This window comes from Ambystoma mexicanum, chromosome 13 (genome assembly GCF_040938575.1).
Source record: "Ambystoma mexicanum isolate Mex_15411 chromosome 13, UKY_AmexF1_1, whole genome shotgun sequence".
NCBI classification, from domain to species: Eukaryota; Metazoa; Chordata; class Amphibia; order Caudata; family Ambystomatidae; genus Ambystoma; species Ambystoma mexicanum.
Genome location: NC_090938.1, coordinates 665,114,711 through 665,135,507, shown reverse-complemented (window position 1 = coordinate 665,135,507; position 20,797 = coordinate 665,114,711). Strand labels below are relative to the sequence as shown.

Here is a 20,797-nt window from a genome sequence, read left to right as displayed (position 1 = left end):
CCTACCGAGAACTTGAAAGCTGAACAAGCCCTAGTGAAACATTGGTATGACCAGAAGGCCAGAATGCTTACAGAGCTCCACCGAACGCATGTGCAACACAAGGTTTGCACAGTGGAGCTCCACTTCTCCCTGTTCCAGCCGGCAGTGCCTGACTGCATATGTGGTTCAGAAGAATGCACTTTCTCAATGAGAAAGTGCTTCCATGTGCTTGTGATGTCACTTTGAGGGTCAGCGTTTCTACGGGCAATCATGCACTTTCCTGACCCTAGCACTTCCCAGGTACCTCTTTCTTCATGGTCAAAGGTTGGGAACTTCACCATCCCTAGTGGCCCCTTGCCTCCAGGCCTGGAACTGGGTTTTTGCCCCAGACCTTCACTTGGGAGTTGAGGGTCCCAATACCTGCGGATGGAACCCATGTTTGGGCCATTGGCAATGAAGGATTGATGGTGTTTGTGTCTTTACTCCAAATGGGTTTTCCCTTAAAGGGGCTAGGGTGGTTATTTCCCTCTCTGACAAGTCCTGCCAACTGACTGGTGTGTGGTGGGGTAGCCAGCCCAGACTCACTTCTGTAACCGAAGGGGATACATCTTCCCCAACTCATCCAGCAAACATAAGAGCACATTGCACCCCTGGCACACTTCAGTAATCATTCTAGTACTCTGGTATCTGCCAGTTCCTGCCCCCAAGCACTTCTACAGGCCTGAACATTTATACTGGATTTTCTACCTAGATATTAGACTAGTGGCAGCCCTGGATGCCACCTCCTGGGCAGTGCCTCTGCTCACAGATAACCCTCCTGGGCTAAGCATGCCGGTTTTCCCCTTTCTCCAGCTTTTACTTGTGCTCCTCCTCCACCTTCTGCTTCTCCTGCATATCCTGCTCTTGCTCTCCCTTCTCCATGTCCTTTCTGCTTTCTCTCTCCTTCTTCTCTAATCTATCACAAACTCTTCTCTTTCTCTTTGTCTGCCTATACCTCTCTCTATTAGTCTCTCGGGAATGCTGTCCTCTCCCCTACAAAGCTAGGGCAATACTGCCCATTTTATAGTGTGGGTGATTGGTGACAATAAGACTCTGATTGGCTCCCATTCCTTCCTGGGTTTCCCCGCCTTCCTTACTCCAGGTGAGGCAGTTTTGCAATGGTTTAGTCTGTGTTCTTCCCAGGATCACCATGTCTGGCAGAAGTGTCATGGCTGCTTCCTGAGCCAGTGCTCTGCCTGCCAAGTTCATGGGGAACCGGCTCTCCTCATCCAGTATTTGGCCTGGTAATTTAACATTAGACTGGCTCCTTTTTCTATTAGTGTTTGCTAGTATAGGTAAACTGTTGCTGTCAGTGTTCACGCGTCCTACAATTTCTTGAGGGGCCAACGTTTTGTCTTTTGTGTGAGATTCACAGCCCATGCCAGAGTAGGCACAGTTCACATGTGCTGAGCTCTCACTCCCAGTCTGCGCATGAAACCATGAACTAAGCTCAAAATCTTAAAGGGCACCCTGTGTCACTCCTTTGCTGCCTGCATTCTTCTCTGGGCCTAGATATACTGCATTTCTCCCTTGATGGGGTCCTGTGTCCAGAAGGCAACTTTCCTTCAAGGGTGGCTGGGGCTCTTGTAGCATGAGTGACTTTGACCCTTGCTGTCATCCTAGGGAGAAATGGAGTAGCTCTTAGGATCCCTTGTTTATTGCCTCCATGGTTTTCATCACTGAGTGGGTGGCTCCCCTGACCCTTAGAGATCAGCAGTCTCTCCTGCCTGGTTTGGCCCAAGTAACTGCCACATGCGGTTTCTGATCATTGAAAAAGGTCAGTCACTACGGCACCTCAAGTTATGCTAAATGAAGTGTATCGTGATGTACACATTGACCTGTTACAGTCTGGCATACATTCTGAGTCAATATGTTTCATCATGCATTGAACCTCATTTGGAGTAAGAGAATAAGAATTCCTTGGGTAAGATGTATGTAACTGAAAAAGGGGTTGCTGAACTAGACTGGCTCAGCAGCCTGGATTGAGAATAATTCTGGAGCTTAACAGCCAAGATAAGGTATGGAGTGCTGGGGAGGATATGTAATCTGTAGTAAAACACTATCCTGTGGTGTTCAAGATGAACAGGAAGGTTTGACAGGTGTTCTGTTCATAGGAATAGACTAAAGAAAAATAATGCTTTCCTGGAGAATGATGTCGATACGATTCGAGTTCTCAAAGGAATTGATAATCCTTTGTCGTGCTGGAGCTATTAAAGGGGATTCCTTACAGAATGTCTTGCACCAATTGTGGTTTCTTGAAGTCGAACAGGATAAATTCAATTGTTTACCCCAGGTAACTGAATTAGTGTTTGGTGGTTGACGGCAATCCTCTTCCCAATATCACTAGATATGTCTGCTTGGAGAAGTCAAACGTGAAAATGTTGAACCCAGATATTCAACATTAATTTTCCCCCTCACCTTTCCTCCACCCGCATATTTTTTCTAATCTCTGATATAATCCCGCTCTTCTCCCCTCTCCTATTCATATCAAAGGCGGGATCCTCGACCTGGCCTTTATCTCTGCCGATTGTAATGTTATTAACCCCATTCTCAGTCATGCTCTTCCTCCTGCTGATCACTTTCAGATTTCTAATTAGCGTATTCGTCCTTCCCATGCTTCTTCCTCTTATTTTCTGCATCCGGATTTTTGCAATCTTAATCATTCCTTGCTGAAGCCCTATCTTGAGACATCTAACGGTTTCTCCCCCTCTTCTATGAACATCATAGATTTTGCTCTTCATATGTTCCACGCTGCTATTGATGCATCCCTTGATTCTTTCTGTCCTTTATCTAAGTTTCAACCAACCCAAGGGTAAACCTCCCAACCCTTGGCTTTCTGATTGGCTTAAGCAGCTTAGAATCCAACTTCGTAGAGCCAAACGGAAATGGCTGAAATGTAGATACGCTGCTAACTACCTATCATTGTCTTCACTAGTGCTTTCCTTTTCCTCTCTTCTCAAGCAGACTACGGCTAACTATGTTCATGATCTCGTCCAGTCTCAGAGATTTCCCCCAAACTCCTCCATTCCACTATTAAAAAGCTTCTTGCTGTTTCGTCCCCCGATGCCTCTCCTTCATCTTCTCTTACCTCTAATGATTTTGCTAACATATTTCTGTTAATAATTGCCTCTTTGAACCTTCTACTGCCCCTGATACTGCAGTCCATTATACTCTGCCACTACCTCTACTTTCGATCGTTTTCTGCTCCATTACCGACTCTAATGGATCAACTTCATTTCTCAGTTGCACCCCACGTCTTCTCCCTCTGACCTTTTTGCCGGCTTCTCTCATTAAACCTATTCTACCCGCTTTTGTCTCTACTCTGTCATCTATCTCCAATTCTTCCTTTTCCTTTGGTTAATTTCCCTCTTCTTTCAAATCTTCCACAGCCATCCACGTTCTTAAAAAAACCTTCTTTGGACTTGGCTGACCCTTCAAATGTTCATCCAATTTCCTCTGTCCCTTACCTTTCTAAACCTCACAAGCATCTTACTTACTTTCAACTAAGCTCTTATCTTAACCTTTATAATTTTCCCCCTCTCACCAATCCAGCATTCTTCCTTCTCTGATGACATTCTTCACACTAAACACTGTAAATTGTCTCCTCTTCTTGTTTTACTTGACCTCAGCACAGATTTTGATACGGGGATCACCTGAGACTTCTTTCCACTCTCTCTTCTCTTCCGTTTTCAGACACTTCTCTCTCGTGGTTCTACTTATGTCTTTCTGAGCATTATTTTAAAAGTTGCTTGGAAGGGGTCCCTTTCCTGGTCTCACTCTTTCTTATGGTGTCCCCCAATGCTCTGTACCTGGCCCTCTTCTCACTCTATACCTCTCCCTTACCATCCCTTATTCTTGGTTTTGGCTTTCAGGTTCACCTATACGCTGAGGATACCTAAGTCTTCATTTGACTACTCCATTTGCTTATGTCTTTTTTTTCTTGCCTCACTGCAGTGAACTCCTGGATGGCTTCTCAGTTTCTTTGCCTTAACCCTAAAATAAGCCAAATACCGTTCTTCTCCGCTTCTAGCTCTATCCCTTCTCCTTGTACTATTTAGTTCCCCCTCTTGAGCCTCCCATTGGCCTTCAAGCACGCATTCTTGGCTTCTTGTTTATTTATTTTTTTCACTCCTTCCTCAGATCACAACTATTGCCCAATCCTGTCAGTTTCCCCTCTAAAACATCAAGAAGATATGCCATCTTCTAACTTTTTCTTCTAACAAACTTCTTATGCAAACTATCATTCTTTCTCGGCTTAACTATTGTTGTTCATTATATATTGGTCTCTCTAACTATACCATTCTTCCTCTGCGCTCAGTCCACCACTCGGCCGTTAGAATTCTGTTTAACCTTCCTTGGTCTTCCCGAATTTCCCCTCATCCGACCCGTCTTCATTGGCTCCCAATTCACCTTCGGTTTCAGTTTTGTTTTGTTTGTTTAGTCTTTAAGAGCATTCAGGCTATGGCCCCACCTTATCTTTGTTCCTTGTCACCCTGTCCTCAACCTCTGATCATCCTCAGTTTCTTCTTTCTGTTGCTCGTCGTCCTTCTGCTTTCTGTTTCTGTTCTTTCCAACTCCTTGCCCCAGTCTCCAGAATGCCCGCCTTCTGGATATTCGTTCCTGCCCCTCTCTTAACCAATTTAAGAAACAATTCAAATCCCATTTGCTTCAGTCTGTGTCGTTCTAACCCATGTCTGTACCTTAAGTTTGCCCTTTGAGCTGAGCTGTTACCTGATCTTTGCCTTATTCCTCTTGTACATTTTTTGTACCGTATTTTTATTATGTTCAAGCACTATGTAAGCTTTGTAAAATAAAATAGATATGAGTAGGAGAGGGCTATTTTGGATGCCCCCTTAAGCCAGTAAATCGAGATCAGATATTTACGTTTTGGGTATTTTAGGAGTTTTGCAGCACGTTTGCTGAGAAGGTTGCCTGTAGCACAGAGGGATGTGACTAATTACTTAAGCTGCCCATGTTTATTTTTTAAAATTTTAGTAAGGAGTTTGCAGAGCTCATATAGGCAACATGAACTGTTCCCACCCGGACCAGTTTTGAAGTACGGCTGGGTATAATGGCACCTGATGCTCGTCCTCGAGATTTCAGTTTGGATCTGTTGCTGGTTTGGCAAAGTGTTTGCTAATGTGTGCTGAAAGCATGTTAAAAACGGTGCCCCTTAATTGATGAGCAGTATTTTGGAATGTAAGTGAATTTCAAACCTTTGGGGGGACTGAATTCACCAGGTCTTCAAGCAACCTTGCAAGTGGCTGGACGACTAGTCAACCAGTCACATTAATTTAATATGGTTTATTTGTCTGGACTGAAACTATCACGGATTACCAGTCCTTTTTTACTTATCAATGATAACCCGATGGGTGCTATAGAGTATCAAGAAGTGTTACTTGCTCAAATGTGAAACGTGTTTCGAGGGGTATGTCAAGGAGCTTAGGAGCCTAATGTACAGCAGGATAGATTAAAGTTGGATAACAGAAATGAAATGATTAGGAGGGGTTGAACTAGGAGTTTTGGCACATCGTAGGAGAGTTGGCAGTTTAAAAGAATGTTCTCCATGGGAAAAATGGCATGTTATACCGAAGTAATCGAGAGAAAGATTCATGAAGATGGCCAATGAAGGGGCATATCAGCATAACTAGGATGAAACCGGGGTTGTGGTGAAGGGCGGACCAGGAAGTGTGTGTGTGTGTGTGTGTGTGTGTGTGTGTGTGTGTGTGTGTGTGTGTGTGTGTGTGTGTGTGATATATATATATATATATATATATATATATATATATATATATATATATATATATATATATAGGGATCAAGAGAACCCACACATCAGTATATGATTCCACAGAATTGTGTTATTAACAACAGGAAGGGTGAATAAAATGCATATGGAGTCTAGAGCATTCCCTCTAAAACGTACAAGGACTGTTTGTACTAAAGGTGGTGGGATGGGATAACTCAACAGGATACTATAGGACGATTATCTCCCCTATGCTTACATAGCCCTATGCAGTTTCAAGGTTTAGCCCTTCTCTTTGCTGCTTGACTCTATAATGACAAGTCGCTGCTTTACTTTTCTTGCAGCCTTCAGGGATGAGTGCTCAGTTCCCTCTTTTCTTTATTCAGTTTGTGATTAGTTCTCACAGCTTCTTTGCCTTACTCATTCCCAGGGATTAGCTTCTCCCAGTCTTTGAGTGCATAGCCCTATGCATGCTCTTGGCTTTCTCTCCTCATCTCTCCCTGGCATCTACGCGTACCTGGGATGTAGCCCTCAACAAGCTCTTGGTTCCTTCTCTCATGCATGTCTTTCTGGTCTCTCCCAAGCTCTGTTTCTCTCGCCTGTATGCCCCTCTGCACCTTCAACCTTCAGGTTACAGGCCTTTTTGCAGGGCTCTCGGTCTTTTGTATATGGTGGCTGATTATTCTGATTGGCCAGTCATTTCCTTAATCAGTTTTTTCCCCCGGTGATTTCTAGGACTGGCCCCTAATTGGATATTACTTCCTTTTTAATCAGGCCTACCCTTGTGTTTGGCCTGCTATAGTAAGGATGTGCCCTTCTTTCCCATTCTCCATTCCCTGCATGGTTGATTTATTAATAAGGCATTTCCACAGCGGCCACTGAAGGCTTAAATGATCATGTCACCATTTTGGAGTCGGGCATAAGTGGTCTTGCCTATGTGGGGTTTCATCATGGGAGTGACGGTCTTCCAAGGTCTCTGTGCAAAGCTCAGTCTGAAACAGTAAGGTATTGTGGAAGTTTTCCTTTTCTAGGGAGTGAGGTGGAGATCTGATGTCTCATGGCAGCTCAGTGGCAGGTGAAACGTCTGGCTTGAGTGTTGTTCTCTAACGGGGCTATGAACTCCCTAAAAATAATAGCTGTACCAGCATGGCCCTATTATGGCCTGAGTGTACCACCCCCCACCCCCAAAAATAAGGTAAAGAAGTACAAAAGGCACTGTCTTCAGGCACAAAATCAAGAGTGCTGCCAGTGTGTTTTGTGCAGTGGGCGATTGCTAAAGAGTTGTCCTTCTCTCCATGAAGTTAGCGTGGGTGCCAAAGCATATGGGTTGTAGGCGTTTTCACTCACGATCCCCTCACATATGGTTGGTGTATCACTAGGCCTTTTTTTGATGAAATATGCAGACTGATGCCACAAACCTGGGGTCTATTAAACCCTCTGATTTCTTCCTACATGTAGCCCTTCACATAATATGCGGACCTCCCTGCTCCCCAGAACACCATGGTGGAAAAGGAGGCTCAGTAAGTCTGACTGTATTGCAGTATCCTTCACACTTATGGAGGGCATATGGATAAAGGTGGTTGCAGCAAGGCGGAAAGCAATTTACAGGAAGGTTCATGCTCATACGTGTCTCTCACTTCCCAGATCTATAACGTGGTTCAATTTGTTTTACATAACACGCAATTGTGTCCTTGGCGGAGGATGTTTCAGAGATATGTGGTGCTTGATGGGGAGAAACTGAGGGAAATGAGTGTGTGGTCAATCCAAGACAAAATTAAAGAATGATGATTTTAAGCAGATGCCAGAATGACCTTGAGGTGAATAATTGGTGAATTGTAAGAAAATGCTTTCCAGTTTTGTGATGAAAAGGGAATGGGTGAGAAACCGTGGCTGAAGTGGTAAATTGTGATGGTAGCTCATTACATTTGATAGCATGAGTATGAAGGTGAGAATGAAGGGGGTTGTCATAGCATGCTATTGTGTGCAATATTTATTTCGTGGTATAGTAGTGTGGCATGTCATATATTGGCCACGAGTAGTCCTATATAGTGTATGAAGAATCATGAGATTATGTAAGGATTGTGATGTGCGATGAAAGGAGCTGATTCTTTATCAGTGAGAGTGCTGCACTTAGAGAGACAGTCGTAAGAGAATGGAAAGAAGGAGAACTATAGATTTGCTGACCTTTTAAACAATACTACTCCATGCTTGGCTTTTTTCCAGCTATAAGTATTTGATCAATTTCATATTAATTAACATACCCATTTGCCAATATCCGTCTCAACTTATTTAACAACTGCCAAATTGTTCTTCATACTCTCAATGAAAAGAAGGCTCTTAAATCAGAAAGGTGAGAGAGGTATTTCAGACTATTCAGACATTAGTTTTTGCAGGTTTTGTTCAGTTGATGCAAAGTCTCTAAGCAAGTCTTTGTTAGGTGGATAGTGATTTGCATCAGATTTTAACACATGGCCAGTTATGTTCTTCCTGGTTGTCCACAAAGTGGGGCTTCAACTACAGTAACTTTGGGTACTATTCGTCCGGCAGAAATGTGCAAAATCTCTAGTATGGTGCAGATTCACATTGTATATGCATTTGTACCTTTATAGAGAATGTTAAGCTTCTTCTGAAGCAGTTTGATGGACGCCCTAGACTCTCTATATAAGAGACTCTGATATATCATCTTCCATCGGTTTTAGAATCGTGCATACATTTGGAGGAAGTAAAGCTTGATAATTTTATACCAGTATTCTCAGCTGTTCGTATTTCTTTTAACTGTTCATGTGGACATATGACTTTCTTCACAACTCATGAAAATGATTCATTGCAACACATGAATAATAGTAATCTAAGACAGCGCTGAATGCATATACTTAAAAATAATGTATGGTTCCTTAGTGAGAAGCTGACGGTTGCCTCCTTAAAAGTGTTCACAAAGCAGGACAATTACTGCACTAAACCTATGAGTTCATAGATGATGGCAGTGCAGGATAACCAGTATAGTAAAATGTGTAACTTTGTCCCAGGAGGGGAAGAGTCTGCTTGACCTACTGATGGATGTTGGGCACAGGCATGCTGGGTATAAACCGCACATTGGCTCAGATATAATACTTCTTTTTGAATGGACGTCCAGTAAAATGTTGAGAGCTAAAATAATAAAGCTAAACAGGAATTACATTATTATTATTGTTAATGTAAAGTAGTGATAAACCGGTACATTTCATGCATGAAAAGCTATTAATTGGTTCTTAAGTTTGCCTGGATTTGGACGGATTTGGTACATGTACAAGAAAGATAATAGAAAATGGTTTTGCGAGCTGGTATGGAACATACAACAAAAGAATGCCAATACATCATCCGCCGAATGAGGGAGAGTGAGAAAGTGGTCCAGTGAGGGAAGAGTGGGTAGTGTGGAGGAGATGAGTGAAATGGGTCTACCGTTCTGCCAACAATAAAGATATATGCAAACCTGACTTTAAAAAATAACAGGAATTGTGTTGCTGCTGATGGTTTTTGGTCAACACTTGTAACATAGTCCCTTTTGGTGAGTTTCAGTAGATTCCAAAGTTTATTTATCAACACCAACACCTTGTCTTGTGGATTTTCCATGCTAAATGTTCAATGGCCAGTCCTATTAATGCTTCCTCTTTTTTTCAATTTTCCGCATAGGGTTGGGAGTCCCCTCGATCTCCACAGAGAAGAATGTTGTGTCTCCCTCAGATTGTCTTAAGTGAATGGGTTTCAGACCAGCTATCGCCCACTGAGACACAGCCTGGGCTAGCCCAACCCCTAGGAAGCCTTGAGCCCAGAGAAACGGCAGACAAACAAGACCTGCATGAAGAAGGGCCTGCTCGGCCACATTCAAGGGTTATGCTTGAAAATGACTCATTTCAAAAGAATGAGCACTCTTCACAGTTGGAAATGTGTTCAACGAAGACCGGCATTTATGAAAAAGGCCAAATCCTCAATGAAAACCCGCAACAGCCATTTATGTCCAGTTCCTCCAAAGAAGCATCTATAGAAGGACAGAGTCTTTCTTTGATTCAGTACCTGGAGGCATCAGAGTTGAATATTGATGATGGCTCAATACAGAGGAAGCATTGTGGTTCAGTGGAAGAAACCATAGGATTCCTTATTACAAAAAGCATGATTCAAGCTCTGTCTAGGAAGGAGGTTGATGAACTCTCCAAGTCAAAAGGGGAGAGTATCCACACTGTAAAAATTGATACCATCCTGGGGCAGGAGTGTGCAGAAATTAGAAGTCAAGATCCCTTTTTGCGATTAGACAACAAATCGGTTCTAGTGATTTTTAGTGAACCTCTGGAGCTTGGAGCCTCATACAAAATGTTGTTATCTGTCTTTGAAGAGGTTCAAGATTATAGGGGATTTCTAGGGATCCAGAGAGAGGGTGAGGTTCCTCCCCATGACACCAAAAAAGTCGGCTTGATGGGGAATCGTTCCACTTGTACTGATGCTGATGGTGGTTATTTGAAACCAACGAGAGGGGAGCATCTAGGAGGCCCTGTGGGCATTTCAGGCCCAAAACAGCCAGTGCCGAAACCAAGAACATTTCAAGGAAAAGACCCAAAGCTCCATGTGTCTAAACCATGCAGGATACAGGTCCCTAAATCGCTCTTCATTGCTTTGTCACAAGCCATCCAGTCTGGAGCTATAACCACCAAAAAGATGCTGAAGGTTCTTGCTGAACAGGAAGAGATGAAAATGCACATAAACGAACTGAACATTTCAGAGGAGGCTGTATCGGAGCCTGTGACAGACGCTTCCCTGTGCACTGTGGCACAAAGTGGGGAAATAGGCAACACTTATCAGAGGTTGGATAGTCTTGAAGATACCATCAGGGCTCTTGAGCTCACCCTTAGTCAAATAAGTGATTACCACTCATCCGATTTGTTATGCTCCCCCAAACATCAAGGTCTTAATCCCATGGTCACAAGGACCAGTGCAGAAGATGTTTCAAGAGGTCTTAAAAGCTGGAACGTCTCAGAGGATGGAAGGGTTACAGTTGAGCCGCCCTCTCTGGATGGCAGTGGAAAGGTTGATGAATTGAAGACATTGACTTCAATGAAAGCAAAGCCGCCGCTGATGCCCAAGCCTAATATCTCTGCGCCTCAGGTGTATTTCCACTCTGGCGTTTCCTTTCCTTTCACATCTAAACTGCAACTCTGCTCTTTTCTATTAGAGATTTTTTCTTTTGGCATCGAGGTGTAAAATATCCCTTTAGTCGGCCGCAAAGGTGCTCCTAATTTACCGGACCATGGCATGTGCCCACAATGCGTAGTGCCCTTCACTACTTTGGCAAAGATCTGCATGGATGATTTACACCTCGCTCTCATTGTATGTGTATTTCTCTACTTTGGGATTCTTCCCGTACTCATTTGCTTTAGAACTCTTTGCCCCGAAGAGAGGATCAAGAAAGAAATTCATTCTTTCACATATCAGCACTTTTTAAAATCATGCTTACATTGTATTTACATCAGTGTCAACAACCCTTATACCCATGTGCAAAGAAATAATATTCTGCCAACCCGGCACTGACCCTTTAAGACAATGTCTCAGCTATCTTGTGAAATAGAGGCCCCTGAATGCAGTGCACCAACTAGTGCAATTAAAGGCCAGCATTGACTTGTATTGTGCCACAGTGCCATATGTAAGATGGGAGTAGGTTGTCCATTTTATGGATATGATCTAATTCTTAGCACTAGTCTTGTCTGTTGTCATGTGGACAAGTTTGCTGAAGCATATGGGTCATCAAAATATAGTTTGGGTAAGGGTCTCTGTGATCAGAGCATTTACAACATTGATGATTTTTGTGTAGGTTTATGGTAACTCCATAAACATTTATCACAGTGTACTGGTTAGAAAGGTTGAGAATAATAAAAAAAGAAAACAAGTGACGACAATTGACATAACCTGGCTAGGACGGCACAACAGTGTGCACTGAACCCTAGGTCTAATCGTTAGATGGGAGGTTTCAAGGCTTTTTATGACATGATTTTAGTCTTCACTTCAAACCTGAGTTCCTTCATTGTTCAGCCTCGGTCTCTTCTGCAGCGTCAGTCGGCACCTTTGTATGAACAGAAGGATCTTTTCGGATAGATGACGGATGGAAACCCTTGTCTCTGTTATTAATATATTCTGTTAATATTGTTCTGTTTTCTTTCCTACCCTTGTATCCTACTTTGTGCTTTAATAAAACTGTCTTTGTCTATAACTCCTTAACCTTGTTCAGTGCCTATTTTGCTTCTGCTCTGTCTTCTTGCTTTGATCCTTGTTTTCACTTACAAAGGGGGAAACGGAATGCTTTTATTGGTTATGCCTGTTAATTCTGTTTTTGCAGCACTTTGCTTATCTGTTAAAGTACTGTGTTCATATTGTGCTCATGAGTTACATTTACAAGTCTATGTAAATTATTAAAATCATCACTCATTCAGACAAAAAATACTACCAATATATTAGTTGTACTTAAAAACAACTCTAGTAATTCTGTGAGGCAGACCACTCTGAATAATCATATTTTCTGAATGACAGCCATCTTTTATAAGATGGACCACAAAACAGCAGAAAATAATTCATGTAACTAAAACCAACTACCAATCTTACTGAAGGGGGGCTAAAGACCACTAACCGCAGCTAGATAATTATCAATGCCGCTGGCCATCGTGAGAGGTGCCAAGGTCTGTCAGCCATAATCAGATGGTCCTAATGGTCACTATCCATCATGAAAAGACCACACCCACAATCTGAAGGTTCTACATCCACCTCCAATTATCTAATGCATAACGACAACCAAATGCTGCACACCATTACTACTCCTAATCAGATGGTCCAGTGGCCCCATCCACTGTTAGCCGTGCCACCACTGAACCACTAGATGTATCTGTAGTGCACCACCACAATTAAACCTGCAATAGGCTACCATGCACAGTTTAATGCACTTACGTCAGCACTCATAGTAAGATGGTGCTAATGATCAGTAGTCATAATCTAATGTTACCAATGAGCCCTCCTTGAATTAGCTATCCCTGTATACCACCACCCATTAGCAAATGTCCCTAATGGCCACCACCCACAAGCCAATGTTTTTTAAAGTTTCACCCACAGCCAGATGCCTTTTCAAGCTATCACTTCACCAGCTGCCACTAAAAAAACTGCCATTGATCATGTAGTACTGAAGGTCACCCATTATAATCATATCCTAAAGGCTTCCACAATTAGATGGTATGAAAACCACCTTTCAAAATCAGATCATCCTAAAGACCATCACACATAATCATATGGTCCTAATGACGGGCATCTATAATGATGTGGTGCTCATGACTCTCGCCCACAATCAGATTCATCTGAAAAATGCCTCTCAACATCAGATGTCCTTAAGACCACCTCTGGCAAACATATAGTTGTAAATTACTCCAACGATAAGGTGCTAATGACGTCCACCTATAACCATTTGGGTCTAATGTCTGCCACTCATAATCAAGGTTGCCAAAGACCTCCACCCACAGTCAGATACCCGAAAGGTCACCACGCACAATCTGACTTTCTTCAAGATTCCAAAAAATAACCAGATGCATCTAAACAGTGTGATTAATCAACAAGTGATGACAAAGCATCCCCTCTCTCTGACCTGTACAAATGACTTCAGAACTCAAACATTTTAGGCCGATTCTTATCAAGGGCGTCAGAGAAAGGTTTCAAAAGACAAACAAGAACTGGCACATATACAAAGAATGTTAACTATATTTTCCTCTGAAGTATTCTGTGTGTGGCCAAATGTTTTGAATGGTTTGTTATGGATAAAAAAGCTCTTGGAACACATTCACATGGCGTTGGCTCTTGCTAGAGTCCCACCTTCACCACTTAAAGCATGTTTGTTAACAAGCACAGCATGAATGATTGATTGTAAAATTACAACTCCTTAATGTTTTTTTCCCCCGGCAGAGTGGAGGTGTCTCAATACCAGCGATGAAGATGGTAAACCCAGCAGCTTCTCGACTGAAGGTGGCTCAACAGCAGGGCAGTCCCGACAAGAGCAAGCACATAAAGCAGAGAATGGAGTACATGCGGATCCAGGGACAGCAGCAGGTAGTTTATCTATAGAGTAGTTGTTGCTCCCTAGCCAGAGGGGAAAGCTGAGAGCCAATCTCTTTATTCAAGGGAACATGGTAGAGCGGCAGGGAGTGGAAAATATACATTTTTCTCTAAAAATCTTAAAACACAATGATGTCATGAATCAGTGCCCAGTGTAGGAAGCCAGGAGGTTCTTCCCACCAGGCCTCTCATCCTTGCCTGCCCTATTTAACCAAAGCACCAGACCAGATATCTTGCTCCTCACGGACACAAGAAATGGCCATAACCTGAGTCACAATATTCATTCTAGTCAACTCATCTGATAAGTTAGAAATGTGTATTCCATTTGGCTTGAGCTGTAAAAAGCCAAAATCACCACCATTAAACCATGTGTCTTAATGCCAGCCACCCAGACTGTGCCTGTTGGCTTGCCCCTGAGAGCATAGAGCATGTTTTCAGGAATTTGAGAAATTTACATTTAGAGTAGGCTATATCCGATCCCTAAATGCACTTGGCCTTAAAACTAGTATCTTTCTCCTAAATAAAACACATCCTTGTTTTGTATTCATATTTTATTGAGCACATAACCATTACAGCTTTCGGGCAAACTACACTGAGACTCATTAGACACCATCAGCAAATTTAAACAAACATTCATCAAGAGTACAGGGTAAGATTAATTAGAATGATGAGCGTTTTGCTTCTCATAGCAACAGAAATAGCCCTACTTGCACGACATCCTAACACTGCTGTGTTCAGCAATAACTTTGTACGTCAATGACAGTAACATTTCATCATGTAACGAGTGAGCAGGGCAGGGGCATAAAGACAGTGCCCTTTTACCAATAAAACATGATGACACTAGACCAGAGAGGGAGAAACTAAAAGGGGCTGGGAGGTGAACAGGGGGACAATTAGAAGGATTTGTGGGATCAGACATTCAAGCTATTAAATGCACAGTATAACCATCCCTGGCAGGTAGGAATAGTCTGTTACTCCTCTGTCCCTTCACCTTTTCCTTAATGCTTGCTGGATGTCATCCCGGGAATGGGATGAGGCCAGACCATGTTGCACAGCAGCACAGAATTGGAAAAAGTAGCAACGGGGTGCGTGGGCCATCAAGCCTAGTGCATGCCAACTACACTTACTTATGCTCCCTGCCCCAACTGCCAGTCACTCTCTCTGTGCTGGCTAGCAGGAGGATGGCTGAGCTTCGGTTATATTGGCTCAATTTCTAGCTCTATTTTTCTTGCCTCGCTATGCCTTTCTAGAGTAGGGTTTTGAGTAGAGTAGGGTTTTGATGTGACACTTCCTGCAGCAGGGTGTTTTTGAACTTTGAGCCCCATGTTTTATGCTTGCTGTGGTTGAACTCCAATCACCTTGAAAGAGCAACAGGACTATGACCGCTACATCCCCTACAGACGCAAGATATATACATGACCTGGAGAGCTTGGGGATTCTATTATGCCAATGTCGGCCATGCATCTATCTGTGTACGGCTTGTCATCCACAACTTACTCCATTTCGTACAGCTTTTTATGGTTCCATCCAGGCTTGTGCCTTTTCAACACATTCAAGTGTTAATATCAGGAGAGTTTTCATCATGATGGGCTAAGTCTTCACAACAGAAGGAAAGTCTTTTCCAGAGGTTTCAAGGTTTTTTAACAACTAAGTGGTCAAGTGGAGCTGATGCCAACAGTTGCAGCTTCCCACTCTTTGTATCCTCTTCCACTGACTTCTGTCACTAAGGGTTCTAATTCTGTCACTTCTTCCACTGTTTGTTCTGGCTCCAGTGCCAGTACCTGCTGTGCCAGCTTAAATTCTTGAGGCTCCAGGCTCTAATCCACATAATGCAGACTCCTGTAAGCCATTCACTGACCCCGTATCGCTGGAGTGGAGGTTGTGTATTGGAACAGGAGCATTTGCTGTCTCCCATCAAGGCTTTTCATAAACAGTCCCGGGAATAATAGTCTGTGTTGATCTGCGAACGCTGGAGCCCTCACTTATTCCATTCCACTTATGTCAAATGTAACAAAAGAAGCTAGAACATTTTGGGCCACCCCACATTTTGTCACCCCAAGTATCAGAAAGCTGCATGTGACATTTTGTGCTCCCCCAGAAGAAAACGTATGCCAAGGATAGCTCAGGGGCAAAGTGCTCACCATGGAAGCAAGACGAAACAGTGCAACATGGGTTTGATCCCTGGGTCCGCGCTTAGAAACCTCTGGGTATTAAGCACGTTATTTTCTTTCATTATTTTTATTGCTTAATTTAATTATTTAACAAGAAACTATTTTTACAAAGTTATTCCTAAGTGTTGAAAAGAAAAAGAAAAGTCCAAATCCTGCCAGCCTCTGTTGCTAGAAGAGGGGGGGGGGTCGGGAAGGACTAGGCGGAGAGGGAGTTTTTGTTCTTTGGAGTGCCATCAACTCCGATTGCACTATTTACTTTGCCCTGATCCCGGCGATTCAATAGACCAAGACTTTCGTAAAAACCCATTATTACGATGGTCCATTTAATGTTCTCTCCGCTCATCAAATTGTTCCATTTCCCCTCTTTATCCACAAAGTCAAATTTGCCAAATAGATGCCCCAGATGACGAGTGCGAGTTTCATCCACCCCTCTACAGGTTAGGAGCAGATGCTTTAAGGTTTCGATTGCATCTGGTCGGCAGCAGAAGCACGTTATAAATAACCAATTAATATTACAACCATATAATTCACCTGCTGATTTGGGGGTAATGGAATACAGCAGATTGCCCCCCTTGTTCTGTTGCTTCCTCTGCTTCCTTGGATCCTTCAAGGAAAGAGGAATAACGTTAACAGTGCCACCGGCTTAAGCAAATATGGATGCTGTTCTTGCCAATTTCAGCCTCCGTTTGTGGAAAGAAACCATATTTTGTAAGGGATTTAATGTCTAATAAAAAATTATATTTTTTTGGCAGGGATTGAGAATCCCAAACAGGTGGCCATACTTGAGCCGGCAGCAGAACCAGCTACCAGACATGTGCCTAGGACTTGACGACAACAGGAATCGTTGACTGAAAAATACATCCGACTACAGAAGCCCTCTATCTTTGCTGTTTGATGGGTTACAGACACTGTTTTCTGCTCAATGACAGATGTGGAACTTCTGCTCAAGAAGGAGAACATTTCAAGGATTCTGATGCTTTGGTGCCAGAGCCCAAGTACATGGACCTTCACATGACTTGTTGTTGTGGCTGCAACCCAGACCACAACATAGCACACCACCAACTGGTTCTTCGCCTTAATAAGTTAATCAACAGAGAAGTAAAAACAATTGAATTTTCCCGGGCCAAGACCACATCACCCTGGCATTTCTGGATCCTTTCAGGGGTGTGAAAGAGTTGCAAACTGCCAATGCCACCCCCTACTGGCTTGTCCTCTCCCCTACCATATCTCACAACAACGTTTATAGACCCTCCATTCAAAGATTTCAAAGTTACTGAAAACTAGTGTGATTAAAATTAGTCCCCCCTCAATGATCTACCAGGGGTCCCACTCTAAATTTGTGTAGTTCCAGAGAAAGACGAGGCAGGTCTTTGCTCCATCTTTGATCTATGACACTTCATCTTCCTGCTTGTGAGATATTGAGAATTGTAACACTTGCTCAGGTCATTTCAAGTCTTTAAGAGGGGGAGAGGCTTTGTGTTCTAGTCTACAAAAGGTATGTGGGCATATCTTCTCTAGCCTTCTCATTGCAGATTTCTTTAGTTTCCAACAATCACTCCAGTCTTTGCCACGGTGACAATGGCATTGTCTGCCCTTTTCGTTAGAATACACTACCAATTTACCCCTAAATCAAGGACTTGCTCTTCAAGCACTAGCAATCCTGTGAGTTTCCCACTCTCTTCAATTAATAATGGTTTTGGCTTTGGGCTTTTCCAGTATTTTCAGGAATTGCACACTTGTTCCCACCAAAACTCTTGATTAAAATGGACTAGTCTGAGACATCAAGCAGGGCAAAGTGTTTCGTCATGGCCCTGTAGTGCTCCTGCATTACATTTTAAGATTCTTTTGGGACTCATGTCCTCGTGTGTCCTAAGGTCCCTTTTGCCATCTGAGGAATACTTGGTTGCACCTAATGCCCACCTTGAGCCAGGAAACTCAACCTCAGTGAACTATGTTTTCGATACCCACTTATGTCAAGAACGAGTTGCATTGATGAATGCAGACAAAATATCTCACCATGCCGATCCAGTTTTACCACGCAGACCTCAAGATCTTTACAGCAACAGTCTCATACGTTTACAGTTGGGACATCACCATGGGAAATATAAAAGTCTGCAACTTTTATAGTCCCTGGGAATCCCACATCAGTGTGTTAGAACATTTTTCTACTTTGCAACGCCTTCCAACCCTGCATTCAGGGTTCCAGATTACACGTGCAGATTGTAACAAGACAGTAATATTTAATCTAATCAAGCAAGGGTACAAAATCACCACAGCTGTGTATATTAGGTCAGAGACTTTGCCAATGGTCCATTCTAATTCCCTTCTTTCCAGTGACCCACCATCAAGTGATTACACTAAACGTACATGCAGGCTCCTTCAGCAGGCTGCCTCTGGCTCCCCACAAGTGGGAACCTTCAACAAAGATGACCAAGCAGATGTTCACTCGCTGGGACTCGCCAGTAATGGATCTGTTCACTACACAGGATGATAACAAGGGTCCCGTTTTCACATCATGGGCTGGATTTCTTTGGGGGTGCTTTCCTATTTCAATGGGATGGACAGACTCAATGCAAGTGCTCCCTTGCCCCCTGGCCATACCTCACAAATGAGCAGTCCAAGTTGAAACGCAGCTGAAATTGCCACGTGAATGTGATGGCTCCTGTGTCAAAATAGAGAGTGGTACTCTGACCTGCTGGAGGTATTGCAGGAACTGGCACTAATCTTTATGATAGCAATGACCTCCTCCCACGACACAGAGACTGAGCCTTCATCCAACCCCTCAAGCCATGCCCTTAGCAGCCTGGTCCCCAAGGATTGAATCCAGGCACCTCAGACTATTCAGAGACAGCCTCTGACCTGACAGTGGCAACGCGTCAACACCCCAATAAAAACTGAACCAATTTCTTCTTTTTTTACTAGTGTACAATCACATATGTGAACCGATGATAAAGTACTGTAGAAAATGTTCTACCCATAATCTCAGAGCTACCCAACTCACTCGTAATCAAGCAGGATTTATCGATAGTTTAACTTTTAGCGTTCTGAGCATAACACTATATTGACTGAGACCCGGTTTCTCATCTGGTATTTAAGAGGCATTTCAGCATTCTCCTTAAACTTTTATCTCCATTGCAGAATCCTCATCAGATTGGGAATTTGATTATTGTCCCTCTCCTCGTTAGTTTGTAAGCATTTTGAACCAATGACAGCAGAGTATATAACGTTTTTCTCGTGGACAATGGTGTGTTGATCTCTCAGCGCAGAGTGAAAACCATGCCCTTTCTTCAGAAGACCTTTTTTCATTTTTGCCAAAGAGAAGATGATACTCTGTACTCGTCTGACTTTCCTTCCTTTGGTGGTATGAGAGTTGCACCTTATTCAGGCGATCAATCCTCCAGTCTTTTTGCCAAACCCTCTGTCTGAAGACAAGAGATTTCTTTCAAATTTGTTTCAGAGTAGGGCTCAGAAGTTCAAGGTCAAAAGAATGAATGTCATCAGCTCAAACAAACATCTTTTTTTGGGGCTTTTTTCTACTTCCAATATGTCAAAGCCAACAAGGTTTGCTACACTCTTGGGAAAGTTCCACCCCTGCCCAAAGGGCTGCACGCATATTTTTAATGAGGGCTAAAGCAACTTCATGACTTTTCAGAGGCATGTGCTCTTAGAAGATATTTGCAAGGCGGCCCCATGATTAACACTCACTGCCTTCTCCAAACATGATTCAATGAAAAACAGTTTGAGTAAATTTGCAATTCAGACAATCGATAGTGCGCAACCTTTTTGGGCTGACACTTTATTTAGCACCTCGGGCAGGGGAGCCAACCAACCAATCAGGTTGCTCCGAATGCGGGCTGAAACTGCTAATCTTAGCCTGCGTTCCGAAAAGTCTGCTGGCTACTTCCCCCTCATCGCCATCTTGCCACCACCCTCACCTCCCTTAAGTTTTTACTTCCGACCCCCCACTTTCCTTTTGTTTCAGCTGCGGCAGGAAGCTGCCCCCTCCTGCTGCTGCCACTGAGCTCCCTTCAAGCTGCCACAGAAATGGAAGAGGGGCTCCCTAAGGAGCCCTGCCTTCCATCTCTGTGGTGGCCATCTTAGTACAGTATTTTGTTTGAATGAACAGGACACCATTCATTCAAACAAATGACACTGCTCTCATCACACCGGGTTACCAGATTGGCAGCCGAGGGTGCTAATAGCATTAACACCCTCTCCAGCGTACCAAATCTGGTGTTATCGGCCAAGGAGCCCTTGTTAAACGTCCTCACTTCGCTCCAGCCTTTAACTCAGGTCCCAGGCCAATAACACCTGATCCGGCCTGCAGGATTGGCTGTTAACGCTGTATTATAAAAGTATTCTTTAATACTACCATCCTCCCATGATTAGGGTGCTTTCTATTCCCCCGTGCATATGGACATGGGACATAGAAGTACAAGTAGCCACAGTGATTATTGTATTCTAGAGTCTATAGTGCCTTTTTCTGCATACTGTTCACCTTCCATCTCCTTTAATAGGAATCCAAATGATCACACTTGTGACAGGACTGGAGCTTGAGGACGTCAGCTTGCAAAAGAGGAACCCCATGCCAGAGGCGTTGTCTTGCATTTGCGCAGACATTGTATTTTCAATTTTAATGCTGCTATGAAACATGCTGTGTTCCTGTCCCCTTCTGGGGATGTTCCTCCATGAGTTAAGGGGACTACTGGCTAGTACTAAAGTGGCTAGTGCATTGAGTAACTAGTACTTTTCA

General features: G+C 43.2%; 1 protein-coding gene across 15 annotated transcripts in view; it reads left to right on the top strand.

Moving 5' to 3' along the window:
* SRCIN1 (SRC kinase signaling inhibitor 1) overlaps positions 1-20,797 on the top strand; it is a 1,709,922-nt gene that overhangs the window by 1,576,567 nt on the left and 112,558 nt on the right. For 11 of the 15 annotated variants that reach the window (XM_069634673.1, XM_069634672.1, XM_069634679.1 and 8 more), the window contains 2 exons: positions 9,434-10,897; positions 13,724-13,867. In XM_069634673.1, the coding sequence (XP_069490774.1) occupies positions 9,434-10,897; positions 13,724-13,867 (1,608 nt within the window). Of the gene's footprint in view, positions 1-9,433; positions 10,898-13,723; positions 13,868-16,796; positions 17,682-20,797 lie in introns of those variants that run through there. The other 4 variants (XM_069634685.1, XM_069634684.1, XM_069634683.1 and 1 more) reach the window with 2 other exon arrangements.